Source organism: Labrus bergylta, chromosome 18 (assembly GCF_963930695.1).
Source record: "Labrus bergylta chromosome 18, fLabBer1.1, whole genome shotgun sequence".
Classification (NCBI taxonomy): domain Eukaryota; kingdom Metazoa; phylum Chordata; class Actinopteri; order Labriformes; family Labridae; genus Labrus; species Labrus bergylta.
Window position 1 is genome coordinate 6,804,349 of NC_089212.1, and position 22,408 is coordinate 6,826,756.

Sequence of the window (22,408 nt, forward strand, 5' to 3'; positions counted from 1 at the left end):
ATGTAAATTGACACAGAATGATCGTGATCTATAAATGCTAACATAACATCTAAATAATCAGTGAGTATGTTGTTCTTCTTCTCTCTAGTTCTTGACTAAAACAGCTTTTATACACAAGGGGAGGAGCCGGCCGTCCCGTTCATGTAAACACGACTCTGACAACAACACAGCCAGCAGGACACGAGCTTCTCACTCATTTTAGACAGTCATGACTCAGAGACACATTTACACAGGATAGACTGGATTTCTTTACACAGGATAGATTTTTCATTTCATGGCGGCTGTGGCTCAGTTGGTAGAGTCGTTGCGTCTCGACCAGTAGGTCGAGGGTTCGATCTCCAGCTGAGCAACATGTCCGATGTGTCCTTGGGCAAGACACTTAACCCTGCATTGCTCCTTCTGCTTCGGTGGTGGTGTATGAATGGATTACTGTTTTACTTAATCTCCAATGTACGTCGCTTTGGATAAAAGCGTCTGCTAAGTGAATTTTAACATTGTAACATCTCTGCTGTATTTATGTGTAAAATATTGCATAGTCTTCCTTTAAGAAGCATTTGGTTTGAAATGTCAAATCAATGAAGTTATGAACAAAGCAGCACAGCTTTGATTTGTGCCATTAGATGTGAGAGCGTCTGCGGTTTGTGTCCTTGCGAAGGTGATGTGCACCGAGCAGCTCGAAGGTCTCGGTGAATCTGAACACTGGATGTAATAATAGAACAGAGCAGAGTGTGAAGTGAAGCCCCGAGCTCACTCTCTGTGCCACTGATCCCCTCGTCAGATCTCCTCCGGTCTGCTCCACATTCTCTCTGCAATTATCACTCCAGCTGGGAGAGTAATGAGGTCCTAATCTAAACCTGTCTCATTCTGCGGCGGGCCACAGAGTCAAAATGACCACTGAAGGAATCAGGGGATGTTCTGATGTCAAAGATGTTTTCATTTTGAAAATGCTCCTGTAGCTCAGACTAACGACATCACAGGTAACAGTTATCCAATCAAATATTAGTTGGAAGAAATTACTTTCTTGCATTTGTACGTCGTTCAATTCTACTGGATCCGTACTTGTATCCGTTGTTTTTGGGGATTTTTGTGCCTTTTATTGAAGGGACAGGACATTTGATAGAGTTGGAAATCAGGGAGAAAGAGAGAGTGGGGAAGGACGTGCAGGAAAGGAGCCACAGGTCGGATTCAAACCTGACCCCGGACTGTGGGAGGAAGCCGGAGTACCCAGAGTGAACCCACTCATGCACAGGGAGAACATGTAAACATGCAAACTCTGCCCTGTCCGATGGGGATTCAAACCAGGAACCAGCTTGCTGTGAGGCAACAGCGCTAACCACTGCACCACCATGCAGCCCTGTTTACTGACCCTATTGTTTGTCTGTTTGTTTCTAATAGGCGTTATGGCTGTAGCACATTCTGTGGTCTTATATCACTCCGAGAAATGTAATTACATTCAGACAGTTTTTGTGCATCTGTGTTTCAACAAAGACGTTCAGACATTCACAGAAAAACCGGAGCGTGCAGCATGTGAAGCAAAGTATGAAGCAAACAGGAAGAAGTCAGAGGTGTGCTGTGGGTTCTGGAGACTTTTTGTGAGTCAGCTCACATGTTTCTCACCCGAGGAGATGATCTCTGCAGCTGCGTCTCACCACGAGATGTCTTATTAAGAGATCTCTATGAAGCCAGGACAGCGTGTCACAGAAGTCCTGATGTATTTATTCCTCTCTTGTACTTTTTCTCTTTGTTCATTGTGATGGAACAAAGAAGAAAAAAATTCTATCATGAGACGAGAAGAAGAATTTGTGTTTGAGAAACACAAGGCTTTTTTAGGGGAATGGAACAACGGGCTTTCTGCAGAAAATCATTTTCAGACATGATGATGTGGATCAACAACACAGGGAATGATTCAAAGTGAAGGCGCCACAAAATGTGCTTTTATATTTCAGAGAGTTCCATTTCAGAAAGCCGCCCTAAAATAAGATGAATATGTTTACAACTGTATATAAAAGACAAATAGATAAAGTCCACAGGTTTGGACTTCTGCTTCACGATGCACTGAGGTTGTAAATATTTTTCAATGCTTTGATACTTTTCAATACCACATGCTTTAAAACAATATAATCTATGGTTTTGGGGCCCAGCCACATGGGGTGCCCCATTCAGGTTAGGTAGAACATTGTCCATCCTAAATTTAAAGTCAGGATGCCATAAAAGAAAGGAGGCAAGTTTGACCCAAACAAAAACTTGTTGAGAATCTTTTTTCAGTCGGAGGCAGGCTAAGGAGGTGAGCACTAACAATCCAACACTCATGTATTGATGTTATTAAATGATATCTGCAGAGGGCCAAGTTACTTGGCATTTCAGGGGCCCAGCCATATATGTGGGCATGGCCTGCTGAAAAGGAAACAAAAGAGAGAAAGAAAGTGAGCACTGTCTTAAGCTGTTTTCACATCTGAACTCCTGAAATTATCTAGATCATTTTAACTGCAGAACTCCATAACAGATGCAGCGGCGAACAAACAATCAGATGAACAAATGCACGATCGGCAACTCGGACAGCGCCACGGCACATAAGGCACATACCTGTGGCAAAAGTGCTCAACCTTTACAATGTGCTTTCCACTCGCAGGGCGCTTGCACCCCTTGCAGGAGACAACGGTCATATTTTTCTTGCAGTGCGTGTTGGTCTGACACTGCCTCCTTCTCAGCTCTTGTGGATGCTGTGGCTCAGTGGGCACCGACGTCAGACTGGCCTTGACACGCAGGTGTTCCTCTCTCTGTTCCTTTGCCAGCTCAAGAATGAGCATGTATCTATCTGTCTATGGTCTCTATCTATTTGTATATCCTATCTATCTGTCGCTATTTGTTAAATTCCCGCGCATATATATGAAGTCTATAAATAGAAACAATAACTAATAAAAACGATAAAACGATGCGTGAAAACAATCCAGGGAAATGTATCATATTCAGCTGCCGTCTTTATGACGTATAAATGCTCAGAAATCTTGTGTGTTTTATTTTAGTTACACATAGGCTCCAGAAAACATACGAGACACATATTTAAGAAAAGTCACAGGATGAGAGGCTCGTAGTTTTTATTTAAAAAGAGTTATTTGTATTATAAAAACCCAAACCGTCCGTCACACGGTCTTTGCGGTTCTATTGTTAAAGCCCTATATGTTGCATAAATATGTTGGCTACATAACCGTAGCGAAAGTTTCCATTGTGTTTTTGCAATTAAGACACTGCAAGAGTTTACCTGCAATTTTGGTTATTTAAAAACAAGGAATTGTTGGGACTTATTTTTTCTGGCCGTGCTAATCAAACAGGTATCAATAATGTTAAATTTGTACTAGAATCATTTCAAAGTTCTGGTAGTGTGACAGGTCTATATTGTACACATTGTCTCCAGACATTTAATTGCCTCTCATGACATTTGTAGGTCTTCTGAAAACGGCTCTCACTCTCCTCCTCCCATCCTCTTCTGCAGCTCTCACCCTTCCTGTCAGCTCACCGTGTTATCTCTCTGAATGAGTCTCTTCAACAGCTGAAGGCAGCACACGATGATTAGCCTTGATTAGGCCAAAGAAAATCTCGCTTTCACTCTCACCTGTCATTATTTCACTTGTTCCCCGACATCAAAGGCAGGCGGTGAGCCGGGAACAATGTGGAGAGCACACTCTTCCCTTTCTGATGACATCACTGACATAATCTGAGAGACATCTTCTGAAAATAAAGAAGAACGGATGTAGAAGTTTCAAGAAGAGTTAGACATAATCTATCTTCTCAGCAGCAGATCCTTTAACTCCTTTAAGTTGTGTCGCACTTTGTTGTCCAGCACATCCCACAGATGTTGATTAGACGTGGGGAATTTGAAGGCACCCTGAGCCAGCACCCTGAACTTGTTGCTGTGTTCTTCCAGGCCACTTTCTTTCCATTCCTCCATGGTCCACTTCAGATGCTCACATGGCCCTTGTTGGTGCTTTGACCTGTTTACATGGGATCAGCATGAGCTCACTGACCAGTCTGCGGCTACACAGCACCGTACACATCAGACTGTGCTGCACTCTGTGTTCTGACATCTTTCTACCAGAACCAGCATCCACCTATTCAGCCCTTCGAGCTCCAGTAGCTCCTCTGATGTTGTTGGTGAGCCTTGGTTGTTCATGACCTTGTAAATAGTAAATGGACTTGAGCTTGTATGGCCCATTTCTAGCCTTCTGACTACTCAAAGCGCTTTTACACCGCAGGTCATACCAACACATTCATACCTATTCATGATATGTAACTGCAGGATGTGGAGGATCAAACCCCAAACCTTTCAGATGAGAGATGACCGACTCTATCAATGAGCCGCAGCCGCCCCACTTGGGGAACTTCTGTTTATTTGCACACTGGCTTCGTTTTTTAACACTGGAAGTTTCCACTTAGTTACTTACCTCACTGCGGACTCTGGAGTCAAACAACTTTACCCCACTAGTCTGCCTCTGTTCACTTCACCCAGATGGCGAGGTGTTGCACTCTCATCTTGAACTGACTGAGTGTAAGGGACGAGTCCCTCCCAAAGTCCCTCGACCCTGGGGCGAAATGCCCGACTGTAAAGATGCAGCACATGTCTTAAGGGTCCACCGCGTTTACATGCATAGACCGAATATTAGGGAGAAGCTTAAACTCGAAGGGGTTTTAAAATCAACAGAATTTAAATAATGTTGTTTGACAACACGTATGCAAATGTAACGGAGCGATGCAAACCAAATCCTTAATTGCTGTTTGGTCTCGATGTTGCCCCTGGGCCAGGTGATCTGTATTTGACTCATGTTTATGAGATATGAAGCAGCGCATGTGTGTGTGTGTGTGTGTGTGTGTGTGTGTGTGTGTGTGTGTGTGTGTGTGTGTGTGTGTGTGTGTGTGTGTGTGTGTGTGTGTGTGTGTGTGGGGGGGGGGGGGGGGGGATCCACCTGAGGCGTCACAGCTGGGGGTTGGAACAGAACTAGGCCACGTTTCGCCTGAAGTGAGAGAATATTTAACCCGTCACAGCTGCGACGGGGAATGTTTGACCGAGGGCACAAACAGGGACTCTGCTAATTTCACATTCAGACGGTGGATAGGGGTCGGATGCACAATCGCGTCGGATTGTTTTCTGTTTGTAACTGAACAACATTTAATTAATCATTCGCTTTAGTGACTCCAGAAAAATGTGTGCACTCGCCTCTGTCCTGGAATTGTTGAAGGCTGTTGAAGCGTTGTAGCTACCAGTTGGACACGCTCCCATAAATCAGCAGATTGTTGTGCAGGCGGCTGTCATCATTAACATCACAAGCAGCTGGGGTATTATCCTTAATTAGAGGCCTGAGTAAATGGAGACTTTTTCACCTCATTTCATTAATTAACGCCTCTCTTGTGAGAAACCTGGCATGCTTGTAGAGCTCAAACATATTTCTCTGCAAACAACGTCAGCCAAGTCTATTGTCTCTGAAAGGCAATTATTTCTTTTTGTCAACAATAATGAATTCACGTCGCTGGCATTAAAACTAGCTTTGCGTGTTTCTCAATCTGTTGAGCACTGCGACTATTCTTAGCACATACGTATGTCATCATGCCACGGCCGATGGCATGAAAACATGGGATTAAGAATGAGCGATGCATTTCATCATTACAATTAATCCATCATCTGAGATGCTTTTTATGGTATTTATACTGTAGGGTGTGTTTGTTCTCTGCGATGCTTCTTGTACAGATCAGAGAGATTTAATATGAACTGCTTTTTGTTCTTATAAAGATGGAGTGAAGCGTGATGTCTAAAAATAATTCTGCTGCCATGAACTAGAAGGCTTTTGGTGTTTAAAGTCTGACACTTTGATATCTAAGCATATCACAGACTAAAAGGTTTTGCAGACGCGGGATATCTAGCAGGTTTACGATTTAAAACTACAACTAGATATCTGTTGAGATCAGGGCTTGACATGCTGGGCTGGGATGTGGGATGCAGTTACACTACAGTCACTCCTACATGCCACTTTGGCGGTTTGAATTTTATATGTTTTTTAATTGTAGTTGTCTCAAAAAGGTCATCTTAAATTATAAACTCAATGCATTTTGACACTACAAAATTACAACTCCCATTGCTCATTGGTCCATCCATGAAGCCTCATGTCTTGCGCTTACGAGCTGTTGACCCTCGACACTGTAGTTCCTGTGGTGAACATGGTGGAGATATGTGGTGGCACATAAAAGGTCCAACAAAACCCAGAGAGCGGAAAACACAAAAGAGAAAACCTGACGATGAAGCTGAGAAGGGAAGAGGAGACAGAGAGTGGAAGTCAGGTCAAGAATAGCTGGTATTTAATCCAGCCAAGACAAAAATGTCTTGCACCATTTGTTGGATGTACAGCGGTGAAACGTTGAATGGGGTCTCATTTGTGGTTAGGACAAGAAAAAAACGTAAACATATAACAAAAAAAACAACTGACGCTGACAATGTTTTCACCATCGGTGCTGAACTGCATTGGTTTTGTGTGAAAAATTGACCCTTCCAGTTAAAGGAAGAAATGGTTAAATGATTCAGGACCTGAAGAATTTAGAAATTGAATGTAAATAACATTCCTAGAAACTTCCTAAATCATACTCCCTGTTTCACCCTCCCTGCACGATTTGTTTGTAACCTCAGTGCTTTCAAATATTCATAAAACTCGTTAGACTTCACATTTATTTCATTACAGCAAGTTTTTCAAAAGGTGAAGTGACAGAAGTTTATATCCAGTTTTATGTATAAAACACAAAAAGGAGGCCTGTATGCTCAGTCATAATGACCCTGTGGTGGCTAACGTCAGGAAGACTCTTTTCTTCTCTGTCTGTTTACAGTGGTTTAGTAAAAGAGAACATTTCAAATCAATTTAATTTAAAGACATGAATGTTTTATTCATGTCTTCTTCTCTTCGTCCTCATGAGCCGATGCATCAGACTCGATTATTTCACACTTTTTCTTGCAATCACCCTGTCAGTTCTGAAGGCTTTTACTGAAAGCTAAAGTACAACCTTCAGCCTAATGCAGTATTTATTTGACTGATTCACGTGGGCCTGTGTACTGTTAAATGAGTTACGTGAGGTTCAAAAAGACTGAACGAACATTCATCAGGTGGAATGAAGAAAATCATCTTTGTTTCTGTGTGTCAGTGAGCATATTCTCTGTCCAACGTCCCCGTCTTGAGTTTTGTCTTTTCTTCTCTGTCTGCCTTTAAATCACTGCAATCACTTTTACTCCTAGTACCTCGGTCTCTCTTTTTTCCACCTCGCAGCCCTCTTGACTTCTGTTGTTGAAAACTAAAATCACTCATAGTTGTCATTCGAGTAGGATCAACTAAAACAAAAATCGTATCCACTCCCAGAGCGTCTCTTGATGCACTTGAAACTGGAGCCACAGTAGAAGTTCGCCCTATCTGGTGTGTGAGATGTTTTACTTTTGCTTTCTGTCTCCTCCCCTTCAGTGTGACGGACAGTGGAGCTGGTCTGCCTTACGACGAGGAGTCCATGGCCATCATCCACCTGAACAACACCACAGTCATGTACCTGAAGGAGGTCACCAAGTTCCTCGCCATGGTCTGCTTTGTGCGCAGGGAGAGCTTCGAGAGGAAAGGTCAGTCTCAACTCTCATGACAACAGACCCTCCTTTCTGCTTGAGCTCAGCCATCGGGGTAGAGTTGCAAAGTGGGAGACTCTTTCTGGGACGTTTAGCAAAAACATCTTAAACGGTGTGGAACTAGAAAACGGAAAGTCCAGTAAAATCCAGGATATGAATTGCACAGGTGTACGGTAAAAGACACGGTCGCTGTTGAGGGTCTCCCAGAGGAGAAAAAGGCTCACTCTGGCTTCCTTTGTGATGATTTCCATTACATTCAGCAAAGTCCCACATGTGCAGTTTCTGTAGCTCTTTTAGTACCATCTGTCTTCCCCATGTGGAGTTCTTAATCCTGCTATCTAATGATGATGTTGACGGTTGTAAGTTGCGGACCTACAGCCTGTGACCTATTTGCCTGGAGTTGCACTGCCCACCTCCGCTGGTCACTTGTTAAATTAAATTAAGGAGTCTTTTCAATCTACTCTAACACTGCACAAGGTTAATCTAGTTTACAGTATATCACCGTTTTCTTTAAATGCATGATTATGACCTAAAGAGGAAGAAAAACAGTTAAAAAATCTACATTTATTGCTGTTTCCATTGTCAAAAGTTGGGAATGGTGCCCAAATAACCGATTGGTACCGTCCTTTTTTGGCAGCCTTCTGTTGGGATGCCAAGTTGAACGATATGACCCTTTAAAGGTGGAGCTAGATACACTGCAGTCTGTGGATTGTTCGAAAAAAATTGTCACCAGTGTTTCCTATAGATCAGCTGTTTCTTTTGACAAATAAATAGATCAGCTGTTACTTTGAAGTTTTATTTTACAGTTTTTCATTCCATTTAATTCTACTTTGACTTCTTCACAGAGTGAAGCAGTGATTGTCCCTGTGTTTCAAAGACTCTGCAGAGAACCTGAATAACACCCATACAGATGATGTTGTTCCTGAACAGACGGAACTGCGCTCAGAGTGTGTTTCTGTGTTTTTCTGTTGCTGTTGCCCTGAGTGCTTTGTAATGATGGAGTGTGCAGGTGAGCTGCAGGGAGCTGACCTGGAGCAGCGGGGGGTTCACTGCCTCACTGAAGGGCACTTATCCTCCACTGCTGATGGAGTCTGGACATCGTCTGTTCATACGCCATCATTTAGAGGCCATTCAGGCGTCAGAGATTTCAGGCTGTGAGTGTTGTGACACGGCTTGACTTCTCCACCTGCTGCAGCGGAGGTTCAAATAAGGTTTCTGATATGGTCTGCAGTTCAAGATGTCTTTAAGAACAGGGCCCAAAAATAAATCTTAAAAAATAATCTTAAAAAGAACCTTCTCTTAAGGAGAACCATGACATGTTAGTTATATCCAGAAACAGCATCAAATATGTTAAGTACAGAGAAAGTCATTTTTGGAATTTAAATCCGGGGATACCCTGTGCAATTTATGGGACAATTCTGACAAGCTTTTTGTAGTATTCAGGGGGGCACGCGGGCTGATCAAGGCACGATCTGCTGCTGGCACGATATCTATGACTGCACACTTAAACCGTGAAAGCAGAGCCACGAACTGATCCCTCAACATAAGGGCTTTTTTCCCCTGGTTACGGCTGGGCAAACTGTACGACAGCACCTGAAATCACCATGGAAACAGCAGGCAGGCATGCCTGTCTGATGTGCCTTCCCATTCTAATCATGAAAGTCATGAACGAGAGAAACATTGGCAGGAAATAGCCTCCGACCTCTAGCTTGCCAGGGAATATTTGTTATGATTTAGCTTTGTAGTTAATGTGTGTTTGTTCGGTGACGCTGAGTGTGTGTGACAGTCTTTGTGAGAAATTTGAAATACACATTGATCTGATTTCAGCTGCTGGCTGTGAAGGCAACTCTATAGACCATTTTCAATGCTCAGTTCTAATTTAACACATATAGTGTGAGCTCTCATGTAGAGGTCTACAATCAGACCGTATGAGCACATAGTTCTCAAGCTAACTCTCTTACTGCCGGTCAGTCAGGTGAGTCAGAGCTGCCCGGCAGGTGAGCAGCTGAATCCTTTTGATGTCCTGACTGATGAAGTCTGCTTCAACATGTGTACTCTCATTGCTCGCCTGATTATTTTTAAATGAATCTTATTGAGGAGCTGCTGTGAAGTTTCAAACATTTCTCCCAGTTACTATAAAAATGCCTCTTACAGCTTGTGTTGGAGTTTATGATGGGAGTTACACCTAAAGCTCTTCATTAAACATGAAAGCGGTGAAATCATTGTTTATATATATATCATTTAGTATAGAAATGCTTGTGGTGTAAGTCACATTTCAGATGCAGAAAGGTTTACAGACCGAGGTAGAGCTGGCTAAACACTGAAGCTTCAGTGTCCACGACATGGCAACCTGCATGATCATCAACTATAGGGGAAAACAGTTATCTTCAATATAAGACGCAGTCTGTTGCTGGGGAGTTTTGCAGAAAATAAAAATGTGTAAACTGCCTTCTTGCATGATTTCTATTTTGTTCAGCAAAGTCTACAACATACAGCTTTTGAATCCCAGCACAGCTTGCAATACACAGTGAATGGGGATGAATTTTCAGTCATGTCACTTTGCATGAAGTGTGTGATGGTGGCGGCTGCACCCACAGTAATGATGGCGTGTGTCTGCATTTTATTCTGGTATACTGGTCACACTGGTGTATAAGACCCATCCATCTTTTAAGATGACAAAATAGTTATTAAAAGTGTGTCTTAAAGACTGGAGTTTATGGTAATTAATTTTGCCTATCAGGAATTGTTATCTCGTTTAATATCCAAGAAGGTCCCTTTTTTGGAAATGCTATCTCCATCTTACGTTCGACCAATCTTGAAACAGGCAAAGCGGTGGAGCTGAGCTGGGCCTTAATAAATCAATCATTATTTGTATAGCGTGCATTCATAACAAGTGTTATCTCAAGACGCTTTACAAAAGAGCATATGGGATAATATGCAGGAAGGATTTCTCCTTTGTATTCCTGTCGTTCCTGTTGTCCACTGAGGTGGACCTCGGAGCAGGCCGTGCATGAATGAGGACAGTGGTGGTTTGTGGGGACCACGCAGTCTGATCATAATGGGCGTCAGGGACGTGGTAGTGCCATATCACCCAATGCACACTAATGCGAGTATGTTTCTGAATGATGAGGTTAAAATTTGCAGTCGCTGTAGGAAGAGGAGGGAGTGTCACTCATGATCTTGATGTTCATTTATCACGACTTCTATTCAGAATAAGTTTTAAAACCCATCAGTGGTTCATCCTGTGGGAGAAAACTTCTTTCACATCATTAATATGAGCTCTTGGCTGTTCCCTGGCTGTGACAGCACTCCCTCTGAGATTCAGGTAGAGAATACCACCAGCATTGTAATGTCTTCCTTCCTGTCATGGCTGAACAGAGCAGTGAGGAATATTTCCTGTCAAAGTGACAGAAATCCATCACTTCACAGACACATAAAGCAGCAGTGTAACATATTATAAGACCATATGAGGCGACAGCTATCAGACACTGGTCCGTTAAAGGAGTAGTCTGTGAAAATATTTGTACATTTACCCTCACAGTTCATCATTTTGAACTCGATGAAAAGTCAGACAGTCCAGTGAGTTCAGTAAAAGCATCATTCTCATTTGTAACGAAGTCTTACACTCATGAGTTATTTTTCAGAAAGATTTAACCCTAAGCAGCCGTGTTCTGTCACATACCTTGGAAATAGATGATTTGAACTGACAGTTCAGACGTGAGTCAGGACGACTGCAGGAAACAATTTCTCATTCAAAACTCTGCCCTCTTGTTTTTTGGCTTGGTCCTTGTACACATAGCAACGCAGAAGCAACATCTTGGTAGGCAGCACACAGTACAAACCATTGGGGGATTTTAATGACACATTCTTGGGCTTCCAGGGCTGCTTAACCCACCCAAATTAAACAAAAAGGAACTCTCAAAGCATTTTGAATGCACAAAATGCATTTTTCTGTTAACACTTTTCAAAATCAACAGTTGTGCAAAAAATATGTAAAAACAAGAAAAAAGAACTTGAATATAATTTGCAAAACATGTTTTGTTAATTCTACCTTGGGACTGGGTTGAAAGCGCTGGAGAGTCGTTGAAAATGGATCCAAGGTTCAATGAACCTGAAATCCTTCGGTTGAATTATAAATTTCAAAACACAAGGTGAAGGAACTTGTCTGCTGGAACTCTTTCAACTCTTTACATTGTCTTCTACCATATTCAGAATCGAAGAGGAAAGCTTCATTCATTACCCTTTACAATCAAACTGAGGGACGTTTACTTTGAACGAATAAAAAAACTCAACATACATTTTGTTTTACATTGAGTCACTTCAAATCATGATGCTATCAGAAACAGACAGAGACAGGGACTCAAAAGCAGACTCACACGTGGCTGAGTTCAGGAAAAGGCAGAGTTTAATTACAGTCCAGGTCGGTACACAGGAAGGTAAATCTTCAAAGCAAACAAATCCAAAGGGAGCAGGCAAAAGGCAAAAACGGTAAGGCAGGCGTGGTCAAAAATCACTATAAGTCTACTAGGGAAAAAGGCTGGAACAAGGTGGCACACAGGAACACACTATGAACTGGCAACATGAGGGAGGAAACACATGGATATATACATACAGACAATCGGGATAACAAGAGAAAGGTGAGCACAATCAGGGCAGGGAGGCTCAAGGCAGGAAAACATGAGGAGCAGGATCTGAAAGACAGGGTGCGTTCGAATTGTCCCTCCTACCTCCTTTCACTATCCACTTTACCTTAATGCCGGGGAAAACATCATGAGGTTAAGGAAAGATGTTAGAAGAATTCATAAAGGACTTAGGGAAAGGCGATCTCGTTGCTCTGACAATCTGACCGCATTTCCACTAGGCGACGTAATTAAATGCGACGGGCCGGCGGAGGTTAATGACGTGGGTCTGCCGTGGTGAAACTACAATGTTCAGAAAATGGACTACTAAAAGAGCATCTAAAAAACTTTCCCCTGTGCCTCTTACCAAAATACCAAAAACTAATTACCACAAGGTTGGAATTGAAATAAAAGCAATATAGAATACCAGGCTACAAGTAAGAAAAGTGAAACCATCAGCTTCCTGTCCACTCATAAATCAACATCAACATAAATATGATTGTATGAAATGAATTGTTACATTTATGTAAGATATAACCTACACATAATGTTTTAAACATACAAATGTACAACTGCACAGCATTCTTAAGTGAATTAAATACGTTGAATAAAACATCATCTGGCTAAAAATGTCTCTTATCTTTTTATTCCTTGATCTGTGTCACATTACGATCATCGTTCATTTCCGTGAACGGTCGGATGCGCGACTCGCTTTAAATGTTGTGGCCGAAAGGAATTGTGGGGCGGCATATCTCATCTCCTTTCGTAAAGGATGGTCCAGTGCTATCCTAAGCTAAAGGAGGTTATAAAGGAAGCATTGACCAACCTTTCCTTAGCTTTTTTTGAGAATTTGAACGACTCTTATCATGGCCGCAACTTAAATGCTTCCGGTTCATTTTACTCAGTTAGGAACCTTCCTAAGCAAAAATGACAATTCGAACGCAGCCACAAAGACAAGGGTAAGTACAAAATAAAACAGGAACAGACAATAATACTAAATACTGTAAATGAATAAAAAACAAAACATGACACTAGGTAACTTTACGGATCGTGTCAGATGCATATTTGATAAATTTGTGGCAAGATGCTTCAAAGAAAAAGGGTTAAGGTTTTACTTATTGAAAACGCAAAAAATTAAAAAGCAAAGGTTAATACAGACAGTCTATCACCTTAGAGTGCAGTGAAGGAAAAAAAGATTTACAAGATCATGTTGAAAACAGTGGTCAATTTGAAATGGCTCTGGTGTGCCACAAGGACCCGTTCTTGATCCTCTTTTATTCAGTAAATGCAAAACGTTTTATCTCTGCCATCCCCAAGTGAAATGTCCATTTTTATGCAGATAACATTATTTTATATACCATTTATTATTCTTCGAATCTAGCCACATATTCTTCCAACACAATAAATAAACTTTTTTTAAAACATCATGTAAACATACTGCCTGAGACAAACTGGAAAGACAATGCTAACTGGTATAAAGCCTGAAATATCGAAGAATAACTGACACTTAAGGCCATTTTTTGGGGGGGATTTAAAGACCTTAGCAGAGTCAGACTGCTTGATTTCAGCTTGCAGGTTATTCCAGATGAAAGGGTGCATGATAGGGGAAGGAGTGGCAGCCTGTTGAATCTGTTTTAACTCCAGGGACAGACAGGAGCTCTACATTCTGGGAGTGTTGTGCAAAAGATGGGATATAAGGATTAATGAGATCAGACAGGGATGAAGGAGCTGGAGTCATGTGAGGGACCTTGAAGTCTGATCCTAAATAGATGGGGAGCCAGTCAGGTGAAGGCATAATTGGTACTTTCTTGTTATAGCCAGGAGTCTACCTGCAAGTTTCTAAACATTGTATTGCAAAAAGCATGTGAAACAATAAGTCAGCAACTGTATCAATATGGGCAGAGAAAACCCTACTTAAGTCATGCTGCATTGGTAGAATAAGTCTCTCTTGTTCTTTTCTTCATCTAGTAGTTAAAGAAAGAAGGTACGATCTTATGGTGGTTCATCAAGAATCTTAGCTGTTAATCCTTGAGAATTAACACAGCTGTCAAGAGGAAATGTTACATGAGCCAATAACCACCTTTACTGCAATGTACAGTTGAGTGTCGTCAGCATAGGGGTAAAGTTTAATCAATTACTGTGTACAATTGGGCACTTAATAGAACACATTGTGTTACTTCCACTATGTAAGCTGTCTTCACATATGCACTCCTGAAAATTTGAGACAGCCTAACCCTGAAATCTTCCTCAGTTGGTTGTTCAAAGATGCATCTCACATCATGAGACCATTTTTTCTTTGATATCAGGGCAGACACAATTCATGGAGAAGATTCTGAAGCTGTCAGAGTTGTTTGGACCTCAGTATGATGTAATTAACCCAGACACAGTGTTGGGTTCTGCAACATAACTAATTAGAAACAAGACTATAAACTATATAATATGCCACACATTACTGTACCCATAGAGTGTAAATATTAATGGACGAAGCCAGACTGACGTCAGCCATCTGTTACAGCAGGGGGCTCCGGAGGCTCATCAGCAGCAACGACAGGCTGAGAACTAGAGCTTAGGCGAGTTTTAAACCTCTTGATGAACCGTCACATCGCGCCCACCTGTCAATCATGTCAGTTCACGACCAAACTATGGATAACACATATACTAAATGAAATCAAAACGGAGCTGTACAGTGTGTGCCAGTGATGACTAATCAGACCAATTTTGTTTTTTGTACCAGGCTGTAAACATGTTAATTTATGCTGTAAAAACTGCTTTGTGACTTCCAGTGCTCCTGGAGCCAGCCTCTAATGGACACTCGACGGACTGCAGGATTTTGCACGTCCTCATTGGCTTCATTTTTAAACACCTGAGGTTGCTGCTTGGTCTAACCCTGCATACAGTCTTACAGCTTCACTGGAAACCACAAACAAAGATTCTAGAAGTAATAAAACTCAAATCTCCCTGTTGACTTTGTTTTTAATAGGGATGGTTGTGACTTTTTTTAACGCTTTGTGAATGTGCCTGCAGCGTTCAGTAGTAATTAGTAAAATATTGCTCAGTGCATAAAGGGATTATGTGAAGCTTCTTAATCTCTCGGTGTATTATGCATGAACTCCTCTGCATTTGCCCAAGACTGATGACATACGACCAATGACATTCTCCATAATTAAATCCCACTTTTGAAGCCTGTTTCAGGACAGAGGATGATTGTGTAGATCAAAACGCAATCTCCTGAAATGCTGATGGAGAAGTGATTTGTGTACATGTCCTCCATGTGTCCCCTATCATCATCATTTATTAAAACAGGAATCATAAGATTTTATTCTCAATGTTTATTCTGTGTTTCAGCTTTGCCTTTGCTCCTGCTTGCAGTCGAGCTCTTTCTGTTCCTGTTCTCTCTTTAGTTTTGTAGTCTGACGTCATCCGCTGTATGTTGCATGGTAACGAGGTGATAGTAACACTCAGTGACTGACAATTACTGAAGTTGTTTGGCTTCTTTTTTTCTTTGAGATTAAAAATCCCCATGGAGATGTTCAACCACTGAGACTCACATCGAAGGAGAGAGAGTCAGAGAAACACAGACCAGATGCTGTTTACAATTAGGGCTCTTGAAAACCTTTCATGCATGTAGCACACTGTGCTTATGCCTTAAAGTTTTCATTTCAATTTGCACATATTTCTACAAATTATGCTTCGACAGTCTCAGTTGATTCTTAACATTACAAGATTGAGATTGTCTTCATTTTACGTCTTCAACTGTCATCTGCCTTAGCCTCAGATTTCTATGCAGCATGGTTCTTTGATATTTTCACATTAAGATGTCTTTCCAAAATCTTACAATTTTTAGATGCAATACATTTCCTAATTTGTTGTCCTATCAGCCGTGAAGCCAATAATTCGGGCTCATGCTGTTACAGTGCAGCAGAGGCCATCACTCTCATACCAAACATTGTCAGAGGAGACTTAAAAAGCTACATTACATAACTGTACAACGGTCCTGATGAATATGACACCCTTTGAACGTCATAAAGAGAGTATTAAAGTGCCCTTCAAGAGACCCAAGGATGCTTTTACCAGGAATGCATACAAAGAAAAATGTGCATTTGCTATGAATGTAAAAAGATAAAAGACCACACAGACTGGTGTGGTGGACCATGAGCAGGCCAATGAAGACCTGGGATTCCTGCGTGGGGTGTGTCATGGTAGTGTTGTAGTACTCAAAATCGATCTCAAGACCTCGGTCTCATTTCGGAATAGTAAGCATTTGTGGCATTCAAAAATCTCAGATTCCCCACACCTTACTACTGAGTGTACCATCAGCTTCCACTTTAAAAGTTCAAATCTGTCCAGGGTAAGGGGAAGACAACTGTAGACGTTAATAGTTTTTACATCAGTTGTCTCTAATAAGTAACTGTTTTCATATCCTGAGTAGACAGACTTTGTGTGGTATCAGTAGGTTTTCCTCTTTACAGCTTTTATCTAGATTCTGTTGATGCTGGCACTTCTATGTCGTAGACTTCACCCTGTCCTCTCTTTTGTTTCCACTCACAGGGCTGATCGACTACAACTTCCACTGCTTCAAGAACGCCATCCAGGAGGTTTTTGATGTTCGAGTCAAGGTTCAACAGAATCGTAAACTCCTCAGTCAGAGAAGGTGGAGCAAACTAAGTATGACCAACGGAGTGACCAACAACTCCAACTGAGGACAAGATGAAATCACACAAAGTGCCTGAACTGGATCGTGACAAATCCAGGAGAAGTCCCTCTGCTTTTAAAGGAGCACTTTTCTTTTGTTTTCTCCTTAGTGAGAATCATGAAGTCTGTTCTGTCTTCGGTGACTTTGACTGCCGTCCTACCAGGAAGAAGCCGACTGTTTTTTTTTTTACCAACCTTGCTCATTTATGTGCCAAAATTAGTTTCAAGAAGGCACCGCTAAAAACGTACAGGAAGAGTTCGGTTTTATATGTAGCAGGCAGGTTTAGCTGCTTCTAGTGAGAAAAGAATGTAACTTTAAGACCTATGGTCTCTATTAACCATTACAGTTAGCTTTAATAAGAACAGAAACATAAGACAGCAGCCAAGTTTTGTGATTTAACTTGTGCTTGTCGAGTGTATCCTTCACTAAATACACTAAAGGAAAGAAATAGATGGGAGGCATGACAAACATGCTGGTTCATAGGACAGACTTTAAGATGTTTTCCATGGCTTTCTGTAAAAAAAAGGCTCTATTTTCACACATGCACTCCCGAAGGTGTCTAAACAGCCTGCTGCTGAAACCTTTCTGAGTTGGTTATTTACACACTTCTCTCACAGTGGGAAGTTTCCTTTCAGACAGTAAGTAACACATGATATCAACATGTTTGTGCTGAAATCCAAGATGGTGGACAAAGCAACAGAGTCTGACACAGTAACGACTGATTGAGTGGTTTTTGGTTTTATATAGATGCTGGGTTATTTGGACGTATTCACGGTATCATCAAATGAATGGAGAAGAATACACGAGTGAGCAGAAAGAAAATATGAAGAAGCTTCACGTCATGCACAAGATCCCACCCATGTTTCTCCAGCCTCTTTATGTTCACGCCCTCAACTTCTCCTCCACAGTGAATTTTCCTGAATGTTTTCCTGCGGCATTCACACATCGGCTCAACACCAACTTCATGCAGAAATGTTAAGAGGAGGCTGGCAGGAAAAGGTCTGGATAAAGTCTGTTTGCATTCACACATGTAGCTTAACTTGAAGATTTTGGGAAATTTTCAGGAGTTTTTTTTTGCATGTATGTAAACGCCAAGAGTCATTTAAGACGACTTAAGGCCTATTGGGACTGAAAATATGTCTCTTCAAGCGAAGAGGTGTCTCTAGCATGTGTTTATCAGAGATTTTCATCCAGTTCAGAGTGTGTACATGGGTAATGTTTAGCACCAATACTGCAATAATAGAGGGAATGATATGCAAGAGTTAGAGTATAAATCTGAACCAGGTGGCTGCACCAAGGACCCCGACTTAGGCTGGAGATACACTTGCTTTTAACTACACAATCACATGCACATGATGTCCTCCCCGCTGTGCACATCCTCAAAAATAAACGTAATGCGGTAGTAAGATGCAGTATGGACAGGATAGTGTAGGGGCTGAGGGGATGTGACCAGGTGAACACAGCAGCAGGGACAACAATGGCAGAACGGTTTGAGAAAAAGCTGATAGATCAAGTCTTAATAGTCCCAAAGAAAACAAGAACAGGATAAAGATGCTCACCATTGTCCTTAAAGGCTTGATTTAAGAGTCTCAGAATCAATCTATGCAAGTGCCTTTTCCTGCCGTTTTACATGCCGTATACTGTATCTCTTAGTTGCATGCAGCCTGATCACTCTGGTGTGCCCTCCACTTCAAGAGGAGAGACTCCAGATGTGAACCAATTAGAAAGGCTTTGTTTGGTGTAAAAGGCGGGGTACCAGCTAGGTTCAGGACAGTTTTAAAAACAGCCTGTTTTCAGGACAACAGATCGATTACACAAGGGTGTTTCAATCTGCAGGAGATGTGCCTGTACAGAATTCTTTTGCTGTAATGTTCCGAGTTTGTAATTGGAAAAATGATCCGGTGTGGCTGACTGTTGTGTTGCTCCAATAATTTAGGTATCCCTGCTTTTAACAGTGTTTTTTTATCTCACTATCAAACTGAGATAGACAACAAGGAAGCATGAAGAAATGTATTACTCCTAAAGTGAAAAAGCTCAGTGTGCTAGACTGATAATGTGCCTTATTTTAATGTGTTTTTATTGCTGATTATTTATATAATTTATGATGCTTTCTACTGATAGTTTACATGAAAGGTTATGCCCCTATGAGGGAAATTGGATATTTCCATTTCCAACATAATAAAGTCATTATGTCGATATGACTGCATGTGCTAATTAAAACTATTGTTACATTTTTGAACCTTCAGGAGTTATGATTAAAATAGATATGAGGTCACATTTTTAATAATAACAAGGTTTTCAGTCTCAGGCTCCGGACCCTCCACAGAGTCATTGAATATTCAAACGGAGAATAAGCACGGGCTTGTCCAGACAATTTAGACAAGGGGGGTGCCATGCCACCGCTGACCACCCCACCCTACACACGCCTGGGTTTAAGGAGACGGGAATGTGCACTCCTTGGACAAATCTTAATAGTACTGGTATTATATTTTTGAATGAAAAGAGGGTTTAAAGGGCATCAGCGTGTCGGTATAAATCTTTGTGAGCTACGTCTGTGCTCTTGAGAGAAGGACATAAAAGCATTTCACATGACAGGGTTGACGGCTGTAATTGCTGCAATTCTGAGAATTTGGGAGCTTAGAAAGGTTACAGTCTACAGAAATAAAGAGAACTCTGTAAGAGCAGCAGCTCAGACAGCTGTTTTTAATGATTCACGTGTTGATTTCTACAGGAAATGTAGGATATTTTTATACAAGGATATAGGAAGAATGTGTGACATTTTACACTTAAATTCAGCAGAAATCCAGTATATCCTGTTTAAATGTCTCTCTGAGTCATGACTCTACAGTGAGTGAGAAGCTCGAGTCCCACTGGCTGTGTAGTCACAGAAGTTCTCTTCACTGTTTGATAACTTATCGATGTTTTACTTATTTATGTATTTATTAACATTTGTGATTAAATACATTTCAACATGATGTTGACACTGTGTGTTGACTGTGTAAACACATGTTAGTTTCATAAATCAAAGTCCCACCACTGCACTGCTCTTCTGCACTGGTGTCATGTTTTATTACTAAAAGGTTGCCACTCGGTGACAACGCAGGGGAAAAAAAGAGTGTCTGATCACGGTCGTGAAGAGCGGCAAAAAATGTCTAGGTCCTGAAAAAGACGGAGCGATGAAGTCTAATTTGTGGAATTGAAATATGCCACCGCCATCTTGGTAGGCTGCGTAGGTGTAACAGCACTATGCGTCTTACAAAAGTGCAGTTGCACTCAAAGACCTTCCGTGGGCGCCAAAGCGCATCAAACCAAATTCCCACATATTGGTGCTTTAAGCAAGATCTTTGTGTGTCACTGTGGTGATCTGAATGGTCTGTAAACTACCCTTTAAGCTTTTCTGTGTCTTGAACTGTATACAGTAAGTCAAAGGCAGGGTTGGTCATTTTCTCCAAATTCACTTTTTTAAGATTTTGGTTGAAAATGTCTTTAGGTCCTGACAGTGCATGCAAGTGAGGGGAGTGGCTTTTGAGGGAGCACAGAGGGGAGGGGAAGGGTGCTGACGGAGCACTGAGGGAATGCTACTTTCAAACTCATGCTAGTTTTTGAAAATGACCAACCCGGCCTTTAAACTGCACTCTTCTCCAGTCTATGAGGGTGGAGGCCAAAACACAGACACATTTCTCAACACCTGGACAGTTTAAAACCAAACGACTGATAGAAGAGCAACAGGCTGAAGTGAGTTTAATGTTTTCTGAAGAATAAAAATTGTCTGCACAGAATTTCACAAACCTGCTGATGTGTTTCTCTGCCTTGTCTTCTAACCAACTAAACGCCATTTAGCCGTCTGCTTGTTGTGCAGCTTTAAGGGGAACCAAACCTTCAGGACACCCACACAGGTGAGCACTTTAAACTGTGTGTGTGTGCTTATGCTGTTTGATTGATACTCTTTCACTCCCCTGTTTCTTTGGCTGTGAAGTCACTTCTCCAACCTCTCATTCTGTGTTTCATGTTGCAAAAGAAGCTCTGAAGATAACTCGGTAAATGTTTTTTTTTTAAACAGGTGAGTCACCAACAGATAATGAATAGCGTTCCTTTCCCTCCTCCTTTGTTTGACTGTCGTCTTTATTATTCATTTTACAAAAATGGTACTGATGTAAGGTTATTTCTTTTTGTAGCCTCCTTTTCACATTTGTCTGCAATTTCATTTCCTTTCATCACAAGATGTGCCGGTATTCATACAAAAATTACCGTCAGTCCCATCATCTGAATTCTGCTCATACTCTCAGCTCTCTCCATCTCCGGGCCTTGATTGTTAACTTCTGTCAGGTGAGATCCATCACAGGCTGCAGAAGAGATGATAGGGAGAGTACAGCCTGCAAAGCACAGGAGAGAGAGGAAACAAACACGCAAACTTCTACGGCACCTAACAAATCTTTTTATTTTCATCAGTTTTATTGGCACATTTTCAGAAAACTTCTGTGAATCCAAATGTAGCTCCGTTTACCTTCCACCTGAGGCTGCATACACATTAGAGTCGTAAATTAGTTTATGTAGTATATGACTTGGGGGGGGGGACCCAGATAAACAGCAATGCATAAAACTGCTAATGTGATTCTCTGACTTGTTTTCTTCTAACCAACCATTTAGCCGTCTGAGTTGCTGCTTATTGTGCAGCATTAAGGGCCAAACCTTCAGTAGACCCACACAGGTGAGCTCTTTGAACTGTGTGTGTGTGTGTGTGTGTGTGTGTGTGTGTGTGTGTGTGTGTGTGTGTGTGTGTGTGTGTGTGTGTGTGTGTGTGTGTGTGTGTGTGTGTGTGTGTGTGTGTGGGCTCATGCTGTTTGACTGATAACTCTGACACTTCCCTGTTGCTTTGGATCTAAAGTCACTTCTCCTCTTCTCTTTAAGAATATTAATAACTCCTATAATGTTACAAAATCAGAGAATAACGAGCATTCTCAGTTGTCCTGATTTGTCCCATTTTCACTTCCTGTCCCTCATCACCTGAACGCAGCATCGATCACAGAAATAAGTAGCTCATACATCAACAGATGTGATGGTCAAACAACAGCAGCTGGATGCAGCGCAGCAGTGAGAGTGTAGAAACTCAAATATTAAGGGGATATCTAATGATATTGATATTGATATTCAACTATACTGTCAGTTAAGAATCTGTTGTCTTGCAGATAATAAATATCTTTTTAATTCTGCAGCCATGACACGCTGCGTTAAATGTGTGTTTACTCTTATTTATTTTTATTTTGTAAAATGACGTCAATACTCAACATTTTCTGTTTACAAGCTGTTGATTCGGTTTTGTAAAAGTGCCATGTTTAATTAAAACTGAGCAGAGAATCACACCCACGAGATTCAAAACAGCACCATGGGGGGGAGAGACAACCGGAACACATGAACTGTCTGTGAAACAGAAAAACAGGGACAAAGCTGAGAGGAGGGAAC

The 22,408-nt window shown here is 41.5% G+C and overlaps 1 protein-coding gene across 1 annotated transcript in view; it reads left to right on the forward strand.

Moving 5' to 3' along the window:
* The window catches only part of rragd (ras-related GTP binding D), a 32,669-nt gene extending 12,746 nt beyond the window's left edge, over window positions 1-19,923 (forward strand). The window contains exons 6-7 of the mRNA XM_020641266.3: window positions 7,485-7,633; window positions 16,804-19,923. Of these exons, the coding sequence (XP_020496922.1) occupies window positions 7,485-7,633; window positions 16,804-16,955 (301 nt within the window). The 3' untranslated portion in view covers window positions 16,956-19,923. The remainder of the gene's footprint in view (window positions 1-7,484; window positions 7,634-16,803) is intronic.
* The last annotated feature ends 2,485 nt before the right edge of the window (window positions 19,924-22,408 follow it).